At 42.9% G+C, this 15,320-nt stretch overlaps 1 protein-coding gene across 3 annotated transcripts in view; it reads left to right on the top strand.

Moving 5' to 3' along the window:
- The window catches only part of MBOAT1 (membrane bound O-acyltransferase domain containing 1), a 115,414-nt gene that overhangs the window by 65,319 nt on the left and 34,775 nt on the right, over positions 1 to 15,320 (top strand). For all 3 annotated transcript variants that reach the window (XR_004245735.2, XM_032141110.2, XM_058432339.1), the window contains exon 4: positions 6,971 to 7,066. Coding sequence is in view for 2 of the 3 variants with exons in the window: in XM_032141110.2 (XP_031997001.1) it covers positions 6,971 to 7,066 (96 nt within the window). In the remaining variant the exon portion in view is untranslated. The remainder of the gene's footprint in view (positions 1 to 6,970; positions 7,067 to 15,320) is intronic.

Raw genomic sequence — 15,320 nt, 5'->3', positions numbered from 1 at the left:
AGATCAGTGCAAATTGGGCCTCAGGTGGAAGAGAATATGTCATGACTAGGCTGCTCTATTTGTGACAGCCCGAAACTGGAAGCAACTCAAATGTTCAACACAATGAAAATAATGAAAAGGCTGGGCGTGGTGGCTCACACCTGTAATCCCAGCACTTTGGGAGGCAGAGGTGGGCAGATTGCCTGAGGTCAAGAGTTCACGACCAGCCTGGGCAACATGGTGAAACCTCATCTCTACTAAAAATACAAAAAAAAAAAAAAAAATTAGCTGGGCGTAGTGGCGCACGCCTATAATCCCAGCTACTCGGGGATGCTGAGGCAGGAGAATCACTTGAACCCAGGAGGCAGAGGTTGCAGTTAGCCAAGATTGTGCTACAACACTCCAGCCTGGGTGACAGAAGGAGACTCCTCTGTCAAAAAAAAAAAAAAAAAAAAAGAAAATAATGAAAGATCAGTATACGCAACGATGTGGATAAATCTCAAAACAAATATGCTGAATGAAGGAAGCCACACAAATTCTGTTCTAGAAATTGCAAACTAATCTATAGTGACAAAAGCTCACAAGTTAACTGGGATGGTGCAGGGAGCTGTGGAAGGAATCACAAAGAGGCATGAGGAAACTTCTGGGGGGCAGTGGGTGTCTCCACCTTCTTGAATCTGCTGATGGTTTTCTGAGTATCTATATATGTCAAATATATAAATGTTAAATTGTATACTTTCTATGTGTACACTAAAACTGTTAAAAAAGAAATATTTTTACGATGATGTTTTGATTTCAAAGTACAGAAGTAGTTTAAGTCTACCTTGGAGGCAAAATGCTTTGATAACCAACTGAGATACCTGGGTATCTGTTTTGCGTGGTCTCTGTTTCACATGGTCTTTCTGAAAACTCAGGGTTAGCTCTGCCTTTTGGGAATGCTGCAGTGTAAGTTCTATGAAAACAAAGATTTCTCTCTCTCTCTTTCCCTGTTGTATCCTCCAAGCTGGGAACAATACCTGGCACAAGTAAGAGCTCAATAAATATTTATGGAATGAATGACTGAATTACTTTTAAAAGATATTTGTCCTTTTATGGCTTCTGACGGCCTCTCTGAAAAGCAGGTGCCTTATTTCAGCTTCAGAAAGGCTTTTGATTGATCACTATTAGCACAATAGTTTTCCTTCTTAAAAACATTGACATTTAACTTTTCATTGTATGATCTTGTAGTTATAACACATTTTTGGTTTCCCAGGGAAAATATTTCTTCCTGCTTTTACATTTTATAGTCATTCAACATAGAATCCAAAGGAGCTCTGAAAATTTGAATTCTAATCATCGCTCTTCTCAGTGCCCTGCTTGAAGGGGATAGTGTCACTTCTTCTAGAAAAGAAATAGGAAATCCATTTTTCTAATTTGGAAAGAACAGGTTTTGGAAATGTTTCATATGATGACAAAATTATTATAAAAGCTTTTATTTTTTAACTAGAGGATGAAAAGGCTTGGCTTTTCCAAAACTTGGTTTTGGAAGCAATTACATAGTAAATGATTAATAATAATGTTGGTGCAACTGTATAGCACATTCCCAACTTCCTTACAAATTGTAACTTGTCAGCTCTTCCCACATTTGTGTGATGCTGATGGGATGTGGTCCATTTTTCAGAGGGTCAGGAACTTGACATGCACACTTGTTTCATATCAGGCCTAGGTTCACTGTGTTCAATTCCAGTGTCTAGGAATGGAATACTCTGGCCTTGGCAGAGCCATGTGGTTTACAGACAGGGTATGATGGTGCCACCACAGTATTACTGTGGTAGCAGGGGGCTCTGCCATCAGACCAAGAAGGAAAGAGGCCAGCACAAAATGTTCCTTTTTTTTTTTTTTTTTTTTTTTTTGAGACAGCGTCTCACTGTGTTGCCCAGGCTGGAGTGCAGTGGTGCGATCTTGGCTCCCTGCAACCTCCACCTCCTGGGTTCAAGTGATTTTCCTGCCTCAGCCTCCTGAGTCATTGGGACTACAGGTGTGTGCCACCACACCTGGCCAATTTTTGTATTTTTAGTCAAGAGAGGGTTTCACCATGTTGGCCAGGATGGTCTCGATCTCTTGACCACCTGATCTGCCTGCCTCAGTCTCCCAAAGTGCTGGGATTACAGGTGTGAGCCACCGTGCCTGACTGATGCTCCTCTTGGTTTGCTCTTGTGGCTGCCAATATTGCCGAAGTGGAAATTGTTTCACAATTCCCCTTGGATGAACTCAATGTAAATTTTTAAAAAATCTCAATGTTGTTTCCTGTTTATGGAAAGAGCTCTAGGCTGGATTCAGGAAATCAAGGTCCTCCTAGCAGTGTGAATTTGGACCAGTCATGCAGCTTCTCCGTATGTCAGATTTCCCACCTGCAAAATGCTGTGTTTGCAGCAGTTTGAATGCAAGTTCCCTTCAGTACCATGATGTCATGATTCTGTGTGAATTGCTCTCCTCTTTACTTCACTGAATCAGTGATAAGAGTTCTGCTACATGGCTGAGAAGAGGAGGGAAAGATTAGTATTTGCTGCCATATGAAAGTAACCCTTTTTTTTTTTGAGATGGAACCTCACTCTGTTGCCCAGGCTATAGTGCAATAGCGTGGTCTTGGCTCGTCTGCAACCTCTTCCTCCCCAGTTCAAGTGATTCTCCTGCCTCAGCCTCCCAAGTAGCTGAGATTACAGGCACCTACCACCACACTCAGCTAATATTTATAATTTTAGTAGAGATGGAGTTTCACCATGTTGGCCAGGATGGTCTTTTTTTTTTTTTTTTTTTTTTTTTTTTTGAGGCGGAGTCTCACTCTGTCGCCCAGGCTGGAGTGCAGTGGCGCAATCTCGGCTCACTGCAAGCTCTGCCTCCCGGGTTCACGCCATTCTCCTGCCTCAGCCTCTCCGAGTAGCTGGGACTACAGGCGCCCGCCACCACGCCCGGCTAATTTTTTTGTATTTTTAGTAGAGACGGGGTTTCACTGTGGTCTCGATCTCCTGACCTCGTGATCCGCCCGCCTCGGCCTCCCAAAGTGCTGGGATTACAAGCGTGAGCCACCGCGCCCGGCCGGCCAGGATGGTCTTGAACTGACTTTACATGATTTGCCTGCCTCTGCTTCCCAAAGTGCCGGGATTATAAGCATGAGCCACCATGCCTGGCCAAAACTAACCCATTTCTGGACTGTTATTCAGCATTTGTTTAGAGAGTTTTGGGGATACCTCCTGTGTTTCCTTCCCAAGCCACGTTGGGCAGAAGTCACAGGCATCAGTTTACCCTACGTGAACCAACTAGAGCAGAACATGGCTTGTGTCTCCTGGGGCAGAGGGCCTAGTGTGAGAACTTGGTGATGCAGTTATCAATGCTGGAGTCTGTGCTTTGTACCAAGTCTTAAGCCAAGCTCTTTTTAGTATACTTTATTTCATTTTTAACACATAAACTATTATGTAATATATCATTTAATTTGTTATTTAATATTTCATTATTTCAAATATATTAACTCTAGGGCAACACTATGGAATATAGTTTGGTTTTTTCTGAGATGAGACAATAAAAGCTCAGAGAGGTAAATAAGTAAACAGTTTGATGAATTTCTACAAAGTGAACACACCCGTGTTACCACCATGTCTGATGTGCCAGTCTCTCTTTTTTTTTTTTTGAGATGGAGTTTTGCTCTTGTTGTCCAGGCTGGAGTGCAATGGTGCGATCTCGGCTCACTGCAACCTCTGCCTCCTGGGTTCAAGTGATTCTCCTGCCTCAGCTTCCCAAGAGGCTGGGATTATAGGCATGCTCCACCACCCCTGGCTAATTTTGTATTTTTAGTAGAGACAGGGTTTCTCCATGTTGGTCAGGCTGGTCTCGAACTCCTGACCTCAGGTGATCTGCCCACTTTGGCCTCACAAAGTGCTGGGATAACAGGCATGAGCCACTGTGCCCGGCCTCATGTGCCAATCTCTACCACACCTCTCCTTCCGAGAATAACTGCTTTGCCAACTTCTCCCACCATGGATTACTTCTGCCAGTGCTGGGATTTGAGCTCATTCTGGTCTGTGTATTTGTCTGTTTTCACACTGCTGATAAAGACATACCTGAGACTGGGTAATTTGTATAGAAAAAGAAGTTTAGTGGACTCACAGTTCCACGTGGCTGGAGAGGCCTCACAATCATGGTGGAAGGCAAAAGGCATGTCTCACATGGCAGCAGGCAAGAGAGAACTTGTGTAGGGGAAATCCCCTTTACAAAACCATCAGATCTTGTGGGACTTACTCACTATCATGAGAACAGCATAGGAAAGACTCGCCCCCATGATTCAGTTACCTCCCACTGGGTCCCTCCCACAACACGTGGGAATTTGGGAGCTACAATTTAAGATGAGATTTGGGTGGGGACACAGCCAAACCATATCAGTCAGTCTGTAGAATACATGTTCTTGCTACTACTTTTTGATTCCTTATATGTTTTAGGTTTGGCCAGGGCACGAATGCGTTGCCCTGTTGTATTGGGACTCAGCACTTGGCACCAACCTGGGCAGGCGGGGTCTTACTACAATTGAGTTGAACTTGCTTTCTTTCTTCTGTGGGCCAGGGTAAGTTACAGATCTAACTCCTGTTGAGGACAAAGGGGAAGCAGCAGGCATAGCTGCGTTGGAGTGGGTTCTGGAAGAATCTATCTTTTGAGTCTACTTTGTGTTTCTGCCTTGAGCTTCATGAACTGGCTGGAGAAAGGGAACAGTTGCTGGAGATGACAAGGCCTAACTTCATTCCACTTCTGCTTCAACTCCTAAGGGAGTTATTTTCTGTTAGTCATTTGCATTGTTGACCATCTTCCTGGTTTGGAAGTGGTTTAGGATGAACCCACAATAGAGAAAAAATCTTTTCTGCATAGTAACTACTTTGTTTGCAAATAATGGTAAAGAGCACATAAAAGTTACACAGTGATTTCGAGTTTACAGAACTCCTTCATGCTATTTAAAGTCTGGCTATCCCTTGCTACCAAATGAATTTTTATTATCCCTACTTTACTGTTCCTTAGGCTGATCTAGTCTTCATGAGTTATTTTAATGTGAATATGTGATTTCAGTATAATTTAATATCAGAAAATACCTATTCACTGTTTTATGGCATATATTTAAAAGTTATACCTTCTGAATTTATGTCTATATCCGATGGGCTCCTGAACCACTTAAAATGTGTAATGTATTCATTTCAGTTCATTTCGACTAGCAGTAACTGAACCCCTCCCATGTGTCAGGTCAAGGGTGGGGACGTTCAAGGTCACAATGAGTTGGAGAAACAGACGCATACACAAATAATTCTGATATTGTAATTATGTGTGTTTGCATGTAGTACTAGAGACACACAGACAGTGGAGCAATGAATGGTGCTGGGGGTGGGGAACAGGAGATGTGGTGGGATGCATTGAGTAAGACCAAGCCAAGTAACATAGAAGAGGTGACTTTGGAGCTGAGCCTTATCTGAAAATTAGGCAGGTTCCAGGTAGGCTATTGGATGGAGATGGGAATTGCAGTCAGAAGAAGGAGCATGCAGAAAGACATCTTGCCTGAAAATATAGGGTTTCATTGTGGAACATGAGCAGTGCAGTGTCATTTGAGAGTAAGGTAAACATGGAGCATGGCTGGAGATGAGTCCAGAAAGGCGAGGTAGAGCTTAGCGTGTGAAGCACCTTGCATGCTGTGTTCAGGGGTTGCAATTTCACTAGATAGTGGGATCCACTGGAGACTTCTAAGAAGAGTAGCAGTCACATAGTTGTTTGTTCATTTGACACACAGTAGGTGAATATGGTGAACAAAGCACAGGTGACCATCTTTGCCCTCATGGAGCTTACAGTTTGGTCAGGGAGATGGGTGTTAATCAGATTGTCTTAGCTGGGATTGCTATAACAAAGTACTGTATGTAGAGTGGGTGGCTTATAAACAACAGAAATGTATTAATATTTCTCAGTTCTGGAGGCTGGAAATCTGAGATCAGGGTTCCAGCATGTTCTGGTGAGGACTCTCTTCTGGGTTACAGACTGCCGTCTTCTTGTATCCTCACATAGCACAAAGAGTGAGCGCTCTCTGGGGTCCCTTTTGTAAGAGGGCTAATCCCATTTATGAAGGCTCTGCCCTCATAACCTCGACACCTCCCAAAGGCCCCACCTCCTAATGTTGAGGGTTAGGATTTAAACATAGGAATTTTAGGGAGACATAAACTTTCATTGCACAGCTTATCACCTATATTTATAATTACACATTTGACAAGTACTTATATGTGGATGTGTGTGTTTGTGTGGCTTGTGTGTGTATTGCTAGTGTACACTATAAGGCGGTCAGGAACACATCTCTGAAGGAAGCCAGGGGATGCTCATGAGTAAGTGGTAATTGAAGCCTGAGGCATGGAAGGGCAGGGTCCCAAGCTGAGCTTGGAAATGCTAACACTTGAGGCGTAGGTGGAGGAAGGAAAGCTGAGCAAGGAGCCTTGGAGGAATTAACCGGAGAGGTGGGAAGAAAACAGGAGAATGGAAGCGAAGAGAATAAAGTGTTTAAAGACGAAGTGGTCAGCAGTATGGTGATGATTTGTACTTTACAAAAATCGTTATGTAAACATGAGGGCTGTGAAGAGGAGAATCGTGAGTGTGAGGCCTTACAGGTAGTGATTCCCAGCCCTGGCTGTGCACTGCCATTACACCTACCAGATGTGGCAGGAATTAAACAGGAATAGCTGGGAGCAAGTCCCAGGGATCTGTGGTTTGCAAAGCTCCATTCCATTATGGAGCTAAGGCTGACAGCCACTGTAGTGGTCCAGGTGAGAAGAGATGAGGGGCTCAGCTAGAGTAGTGGGTGGAGAGGTGGCCTGGGATGTCGTTGGACCAGATAGGACATTGTGACCAATTGCATGTGAAGGATGAAAGAGAGGAAGAGGGGAACATTAATTGAGTGCATTATTGCTATGCATAATAATCTGATCATCTATGTTTTTGCTTTCAGATATTCCTTTTTTGTAGCAATGGGATATCTTACAATATGCCACATCAGCCGAATATACATCTTCCACTATGGAATTCTCACTACGGATTTTTCTGGGTGAGTATCTTACTTTAGGGAGAGGGGTTTGACTGCTGACTTTGACTTGGTGTCTTGGGGTCTGTAAACATCAAGGGTGCACAAAAGAATCATTGGTGCTTGGTGAAATCAGTTGGTAAGACACTGCTAATAAGATTCAGGCTGGAGACTTGATTGATTGGTAGGACTGCTGGCTCTGCTATGCTGTAAGACAGGAATCACAAACTACAGCCTGTGCGCCCTATCTGTCCTGCGGCCTGTCTTCGTACAGTTATATTGGAACACAACCAGGCACTTACTCATTTATGTATTGTCTATGACTGCTTTTGCACTACAGCAGCAGAGTTGAGTAGTTGTGAAAAACCACGTGGCCTGCAAAGCCTAGAATATTTACTATTTGGTTCTTTACAGAAAAACTTTGTCAACCCCTGTTCTGAGGTTCTTAACTCAGGGTTGGTTTTCATCTCTCTTTTTTTAAAGTTTTAAAAAAAATTTAGGGGTACATGGGCAGGTTTGTTACATAGGCAAACCTGTGTCGTGGGAGTTTGTTGTACAGATTATTTCGTCACCCAGGTATTAAGCCTAGTACCCATTGGTTATTCTTCCTGATCCTCTCCCTCCTCCAATCCTCCACCTTCTGAGAGGCTCCAGTGTCTGTGGTTCTTTCTATGTATCCACGTAGTCTCATCATTTGGAAGTGAGAACATGAAGTATTTGGTTTTCTATCCCTGTGTTAGGGTTTTCATCTCTCACTAGTTAATAATATAGAAATTCTTTGATACTAGCTGATAAATACTTACTACCCTGACCCCTTTGAGTGTTCGTGGCTGCCCTTGTCCTGGCCCCCAGGTCTCCTTGACCTTCAGCGACTAGAAGGATAATTTGTAAACATTTTTTCTATCACCACGGCCTTAATGCGGTGGGCCCCCCCCATTCTGTTTGGTCACACGGTAAAGACTGTGGATGGAACACTGAGAATTCTATGCCCTGTTGAGGTTAGTTCAGGAGCAACTTTTTGTTAATCTTGAGTATTGAACATTACAGCAGAGCTGTTCCTGGTGACGTGTGACCTGTTATCCACGTTACTTCCTGGGAGTTTGGTTGTGTTCTCTGCGGGCAGCCTGAGGTCAGGGAGAACCCAAGCTCCCCACTCAGGTTGGACTGTACATCCTTCAGTGAGTTGTTGGCAACCATGCAGTGAAATGAGGGAGTGACCGCTCATGGCTCATGAACTTTGCAAGTTGTGCAACTCAACTGTCCCACCTTCAAAGGGCTCAGGAAGGCAAAGAGTGTTGTTTTAGGACCCAGGGATGGTTGCATTTAAATCTTTATGACCGTGATTTGGTCTCAGACTGGTTTTTCACGCATAAGTTCTTCTTACCCTCAGGCGTTTGGGATTTTACCTGTTTTTTTCTTCCAGTGGTGCACCCTCTCCCCCACATTGTGCAGTGCGCTTTCTCAATCTTTCAGAAAGAAATTCACAGACTTTGTGTTTTAACAATATGCAGGCCGGCATGGTGGCTCATGCCTGTAATTCCAGCACTTTGGGAGGCTGAGGTGGGTGGATCTCTTGAGGTCGGGAGTTCGAGACCAGCCTGACCAACATGGTGAAACCCTATCTCTACTAAAAATACAAAAATTAGCTGGGTGTCGTGGCAGGCACCTGTAATCTCAGCTGCTCAGGAGGCTGAGGATGAGAATAACTTTAACCTGGGAGGTGGAGGTTGTAGTGAGCTGAGATCGTGCCACTGCATTCCAGCCGGGGTGGCAGAGCGAGACCCTGTCTCAAAAAACAAAAAAACAAAAAGCCCAACATGCATTGCTAGTAAAATATGGAAAACATGGGAACAACAATGATAACAAAATAGCCAGGCAGGTATAGTATTAAAAGGAATCTCTAAATGTGGATTGCAACTCTCCATAGCATTCAATCAACAAACCACTTTTTTGGTTTCACCCCAGAGCCCCTTATACTTAGAAGAGTTCTTGACACCTAATAGGTGGTCAAGAAATGAATGCATTAAATACTCTAGTATTTACTATTCTTTTCTTTAAGGTTTCCAGGAGACTGGAGTCCCTCCATCCACATTGGTTGGGATATTAAACAAAAATTGCTGACTGGCTGAAATGACATTAATACCTATTGCCTGTATATATCTTCTTCTCTTTTTAAGGCAGGAAGCAGCTATTCATTTCTGCAACAACTTTTGAGTGGCCAGTATGTTAGGTAAATGCCAGGTTTGAGAGACACTGTGCATTCTAGGCAGGAGGAAGGATATTCCAGGCAGAAGAGAGGGCTTTGCAAGAGCACGGAAATGCAAGACAGGTGCCTGTGGAGGTACCAGAAAGCCTTTCTTTCCTTTACCACCCACATCCTTGTGTCACCAGGTCCTCTCAGTGCGACAGCCTGTCTGTCACTAGAATCCGCCCACTGCCCTTTATGCCCACTGCCACCACCCTGGACCACCCAAAGCCTGCAACGCCTTCCTGACTGGCTGTCCTTCCTTTTGCCCTGCCTCGTCTGCAGTCTGTGCTCTCTACACTCAACAGAATGAGGTTCTAGGCTGGGCACAGTGGCTCACACTTATCATCTCAGCACTTTGAGATGCTGAGCGGGCAAGAGGAGGAGGAGGACCGCTTGAGCTAGTGTTACATGTGTTTATTCCCAAACTTGTTTATTGCGGTTGTATGTATGTATCAGTATCAGGATTGTCTAGAGACCCAGAACCAATAGGATTTTTATGTGAGAGGATTTATTATGGGAATTGGCTTATGTGATTATGGAGGCCAAGAAGTCCCACCATCTGCCATCTGTGAGCTAGAGATCCAGAAAAGCTGGTGGTATGATTCAGTCTGAGGCTGAAGGCCTGAGAACTAGGGGCGTAAGTCCCAGAGTCCAAAGGCCTGAGAACCAGGAGCTCCGATACCTAAGGGCAGGAGAAGATGATGTCTCAGCTCAAGGAGAAAGAGAATGAGTCCTTCCTTTCGCCTTTCTGTTCCTGCCCTCTAAGGATTGGATGATGGTCTTCCACATTGACGAGGGTAGATCTTCCTTACTCAATCCATGGATTCAAATGCTAATCTCTTTCGGAAACCCTCATAGGCACACCAAGAAATAATGTTCTACCAGCTATCTGAGCATCCCTGAGTCCAGTCAAGTTGACACACAAAATTGACCATCACAACTTACATGTAAGCTGATGATATGTGAATGTGAAAGGAGAGATAATAGTTTCTCTGAATCTAGGTTGGGTCCCTTGGAAAGCCACCAAGATAAGTTTAGTCTATTAAAAATAATTGCCATTGAATTAAATGTGAGTGAGAATGCTGAAAGGATTGGGGGTTGGGGGAAGGAAGTATAAACATGAAGGATTCTTCACTCAGATGGCTTTGCAAGCATCTTTACTTTCTTTTACCTTCTCAGCCTGTGCTAAAGGGAATGACCCTGGAGATAGTGGCTGGGGTTTATGTGAGAGAGATGCCGTCCTTCAGCAGATCTTCACTCCAAGGAAAGGCTTTGGTCCTGTGTCAAAGGCTCATTAGTTCCTTATTCAGGAGGCAGTGATTGGGGAACCCTGTGTATACCAGGCACAGTGATAGGAGACAGAAGCGAGCAAAGACTGCAGAATGAATGTCTAGTTACATATTTTAAGTTTGTGTAGAAAGTTAAGGCTGGGCACGGTGACTCATGCTTGTAATCTCAGCACTTTGGGAGGCTGAGGTGGGAGGATCACTTGAGTCCAGGAGTTTGAGACCAGCCTGGGCAACATAGTGAGACCCCATCTTTACAAAAAATTTAAAACTCAGCTGGGTGTGGTGGTGTGTACCTGTAGTCCCGGCTATTCAGGAGGCTGAGGTGGAAGGATCGCTTGAGCCCAGGAGGTCAAGGCTGCAGTGAGCTGTGATAATGCCACTGTACTCCACCTGGGCAACAAAGCAAGACCCCGTCTCAAAAAAAAAAAAAAAAAAGGTTAAAATGTGAGTGTATTGTTGTGTACTGGGTTGAATATTGCCCTCCCAAAATTCATGTCCACCCAGCACCTCAGAATATGTTGTTATTTAGAAATAGTCTTTGCAGATGCAATTAGTTAAGATAAGATGAGGTCACACTGGGCAGGGCACTGTGGCTCACAGTTGTAATCCCAGCACTTTGGGAGACTGGGAGATTGAGACCTGCCTGGCCAACATGGTGAAACCCCATCTCTACAAAAAAATACAAAAATTAGCAGGGCGTGGTGGTGCACGCCTGTAGTCCCACAGCTACTTGGGAGGCTGAGGCAGGAGAATCGCTTGAACCCAGGACGTGGAGGTTGTAGAGGGCCGAGACCACACCACTGCACTCCAGCCTGGGCGACGGGGTGAGACCTGGTCTCAAAACAAACAAAGAAAATAAAAACCCAAACAAACAGATCAGGTCACACTGGATTAGAGTGGGCCCTAGATCCAGTACGACTGTGTCCTGGTAAGAAAGCCATGAGGGACAGACTAACAGACATGCATAGAGGGAAGACGGCCATGTCAAGATGGAGGCTGACATTGGAGTAATGCAGTCACAAGCCCGGGAGCTCAAGAGTTGCCGTCAGCCACTGGAAGCGAGGAAGGAGAATGGAACAGATTCTCTCTCAGCGCCTCCAGAAAGAACCAGTCCTGCAGGTATCTTGATTTTGGACTTTTAACCTCAAGAACTGTGAGAGAACGTTTCTGTTGTTGTAAGGCACCCAGCTTGTAACTTCTCACAGCAGCCCTAGGAAGCTCATGCGCATCGTTTTATGATTCCCCACCTTTTGATGAATTAAAATCGTCCCCTGATCCTGATCATACAGGATAAGGATGCCTCTACCGTCTGCATCTCTGGCTGTTCTTGTCACATCTCCATTTGTTTTATTAAAACCATAAACTCTTGAATAATTTCTACATCATTTTGAGAGTCAGAATTCTGAAGTTACCAAAGGGAAAAAATAAAGGCAATTTGTGGAAAACAGTCACGTGCTTCTGAACATCGTGGATTTGGGGGTTTGACACCAGAGAAGGATGGAAATCAGTTCCTGTCAACCTCACTTTCAGCCACATAGTCTTGATAAATGTCCTCGAGAGATGTTTATTCTCTGGCATTTTTTGGATCTCCTTGTATTAAGAAATCTCTGATGTTACCCACAAAACTACAGAATGTTTGAACCAGAAACGACAGTGTTGTCAGGGAAATAATACAGAAAAAAAATCTGCCTGAAAATTGCACGTGATTCAGTTCTCTAGTTACTGAGTGGCCCTACTATCTAGTTCTTGAAGGGTATGTTGTCTTTTTTTCTTTTTATCATTATTAAGCAGCATTATTTTTCCCTACCACCATAAAGGCACACTCCCTCACTACCAAAAATCCCTCTTCCTGGGTAATGTCAGTTAACATCCATGGAGATTACATACCAACCTGAAATTGACAAAATGTTTTAAATCACAAATTGCCAATTAGAGAGATTCTTTACCAGTGTTTCTTCTCATTACAGGCATGCAAGCAAACCACAAGTTCGTCAGAATGGAATTGATTTAACTCTACTATTGCAGTTGAAATATCTTGTTTAGGATTTTGTCAAGAGATGAAGTAGTATTTTGAAGTTGAACCTGGTGTTTTAAAGCAGGCTGATGTATAGCCATTCTCTTTTGAGCAAGCATGCAGACCTAAATGTTTAGCATACTTTATTATGCCTTCAGAATAAGAGCACAGATAGGAATTGAATGGGATGGGATGAGGTTAGTGTTTGTGTTAAACAGCATATATGTGTGTGTGTGTGTGTGTGTGTGTGTGTGTTTAATTTTGGAGAACACATAAACTTGTATTTTAGATTATTCTGGGACTTGAAATTGTATTTTTCATTCCAAGAGTAATCAAGTTTTCATGGACTGGACTGGAATTAATGGTAAGGGAAACAAACAAGATACAATTTTATTGGTGCTGCTGATACAATTCATATCAATACATGAGGTGGTGAATGTCCTTTATGTTTTCTCTGTGAATGTGGGCTGTTAAAAGCACTAGAATATTTCCTTTTCTCCTGGGGGAAGCTCAATGATTGCTTGTAATACAGCTGGTACTTAGTTCCTTTTAGGTTTGTGAGAGCAAACTGATTCTTCCTTTTTGCTCACAGAAGGGTACACATCCAGTTTTCTTTGGAGGGCCCCAGCAAGAACTCTTATTTCCTTTTGCCATGGTAGGCCAGATTCAGGCAGATGATTGCTCTCCCTTCAGGATGGCAGGTTGATTTGCCCACATGTTGTTGCAAACACTGTGAAATGAGAACTCTTATGTACTGCTAGTGGGAGTGTAAACTGGCATAACTCTTCTGGAAGGTAGTTTCACCATCAATTTCAAGCAAGACTTTTTTTTTAAAGTTCATATCCTATGATAGGATACATTCCTAGGAGTTTAATTACCATAAGGAAATCAAAAGTTCATATCCTATGATAGGATACATTCCTAGGAGTTTAATTACCATAAGGAAATCAAAAGTTCATATCCTATGATAGGATACATTCCTAGGAGTTTAATTACCATAAGGAAATCAAAATTTATTCATAAAGATGTTCAGTTGTTTTCAATAATGGTGATAAACCAGAAACATCCTAAATGGTCTAAAAGAGATGAATGATTAAATTATGGTGCTAATATGCCTCCACTGAAAATGATATTTTCAAAGACTATAAAAACCGCAAGACAAATACATGTCCCAAGATTGCATTTTTCTTTTTAATGTGGACATGTATAGAAAAAGAGTGAAAGGAAATATTGAAAGTGTGAAAACAGTATTGCTGATTTTAATACTCATTCTACTCTTTTATATTACTATAATAATGAGAGAACATCCTGGAATTTTATTTCAGTATATTTGTATGCATGTTAAAAGGTTATGGTGCACTGAAGCTAGGAGAATTGGAACAACTGCCATTTGTGTTCCTTGTTGCCTTAATTGGGTGTAATAGAAATATTACTTGCCTGTACCTCTTGCTAGTGATGGAGATCATTTGTCCTGTTGTTCTGTGGACAATGTTTTCCTCTGTTGGTTTATGACATCCTGGTCACTCCATTTGACCAGCCCAGTACATTCAAATAATTGGGTTCTATAATAGGGGAAAAAAGAGGATATTTGCAAAGAGATTTCAAGATTTGTTTATTTCATGTTTCTTTTTCATGCTGCTGCCAGCTTTTCAATAACTAACACAGTCAGTTGGAATTTAATTCTGCAGACATAAGTTATACCAAGTATATTCAAATATAGAGAATATTCAAATAGAGAATTGGTGATTTTGTTGTTGAGTGCCAAAATATAGAAGTTAAATTTTTGGAGAAATTAAAAGAGTAGAAGCTTTCCTACTCTAATTCACCCCTGGATGGTTCTGAATAGATACCAATGAACACTGAAATGAGTCCAGAGGCGTGATCTCTGCCTTTAGTTGCATCCCTAGGAAGCCTGGTAGAACTATGTACTTCCTTTGCTGCAACTTCTGGAGTCGCTTATTTTCTCCCTTCATGCTGGCATAATTGATAGGAATTGGGAGCATTCCACTGAAGCTGTAATCTCCTCCTCCTCCTCTGCAGTCATTCAGGGAGTGTGGGGAGGGTATAGGAGAGGCAGAAGCAATAGAGAGGTGAGGAAATGCTACTTGAGCTTTCTCTGTCCCTCGCCACCAGGTCCGAGCTACAGGTTATACAAGTCACATTGTATCTTGGCACCCACTGGAGTTGTGCAAGATGGCAGTAGTGGTCTAGGCTGCTGTTGAGTGGAAGTTTGTTGAGCCTGCATTCTCTTCCCCTGCCAAACTTCTTGCTTGCCTGACTTCCTGCTTTTCTACTGTCCAAGTACCACAAGTGGATTTTTATTATAAACAAAGGAAGTAATAAAGATACGAAGTAGAGCCTTTTGGTTCTAAAATTACCTGTTGGGAGAATATCAGAGGCTTGAATGTCAGTTCATCTCGATGCTGGCCAGCCAGACGTGTGATTGGTTGGCTTTTCTGACACCAATAACCGATTGCTGGGTTATCTCATTGTCCCATCCTACCTTTACTGGGACATCAGAACTCTACCACTTTAGATCCAAAGATTAAGGTAAAATCGGTAGGTTTTATTGAAATATTGCTCAAATCTAAGATTATGTTTAATGTTTTAAAGATAAGTTATTTTTGGTTAGGAGCTGATGTTGGGAATGAATGAATGAATGGGTACCACATCTGGTGAATTGCCTAGAGTGTATCAGAAGGCAATAATGGGGGGTGCTGGCATTGT

Source organism: Hylobates moloch, unplaced genomic scaffold, assembly GCF_009828535.3.
Source record: "Hylobates moloch isolate HMO894 unplaced genomic scaffold, HMol_V3 SCAFFOLD_20, whole genome shotgun sequence".
In the NCBI taxonomy this organism is placed as follows: Eukaryota; Metazoa; Chordata; class Mammalia; order Primates; family Hylobatidae; genus Hylobates; species Hylobates moloch.
This window is presented reverse-complemented; position numbering and strand designations above follow the sequence as displayed.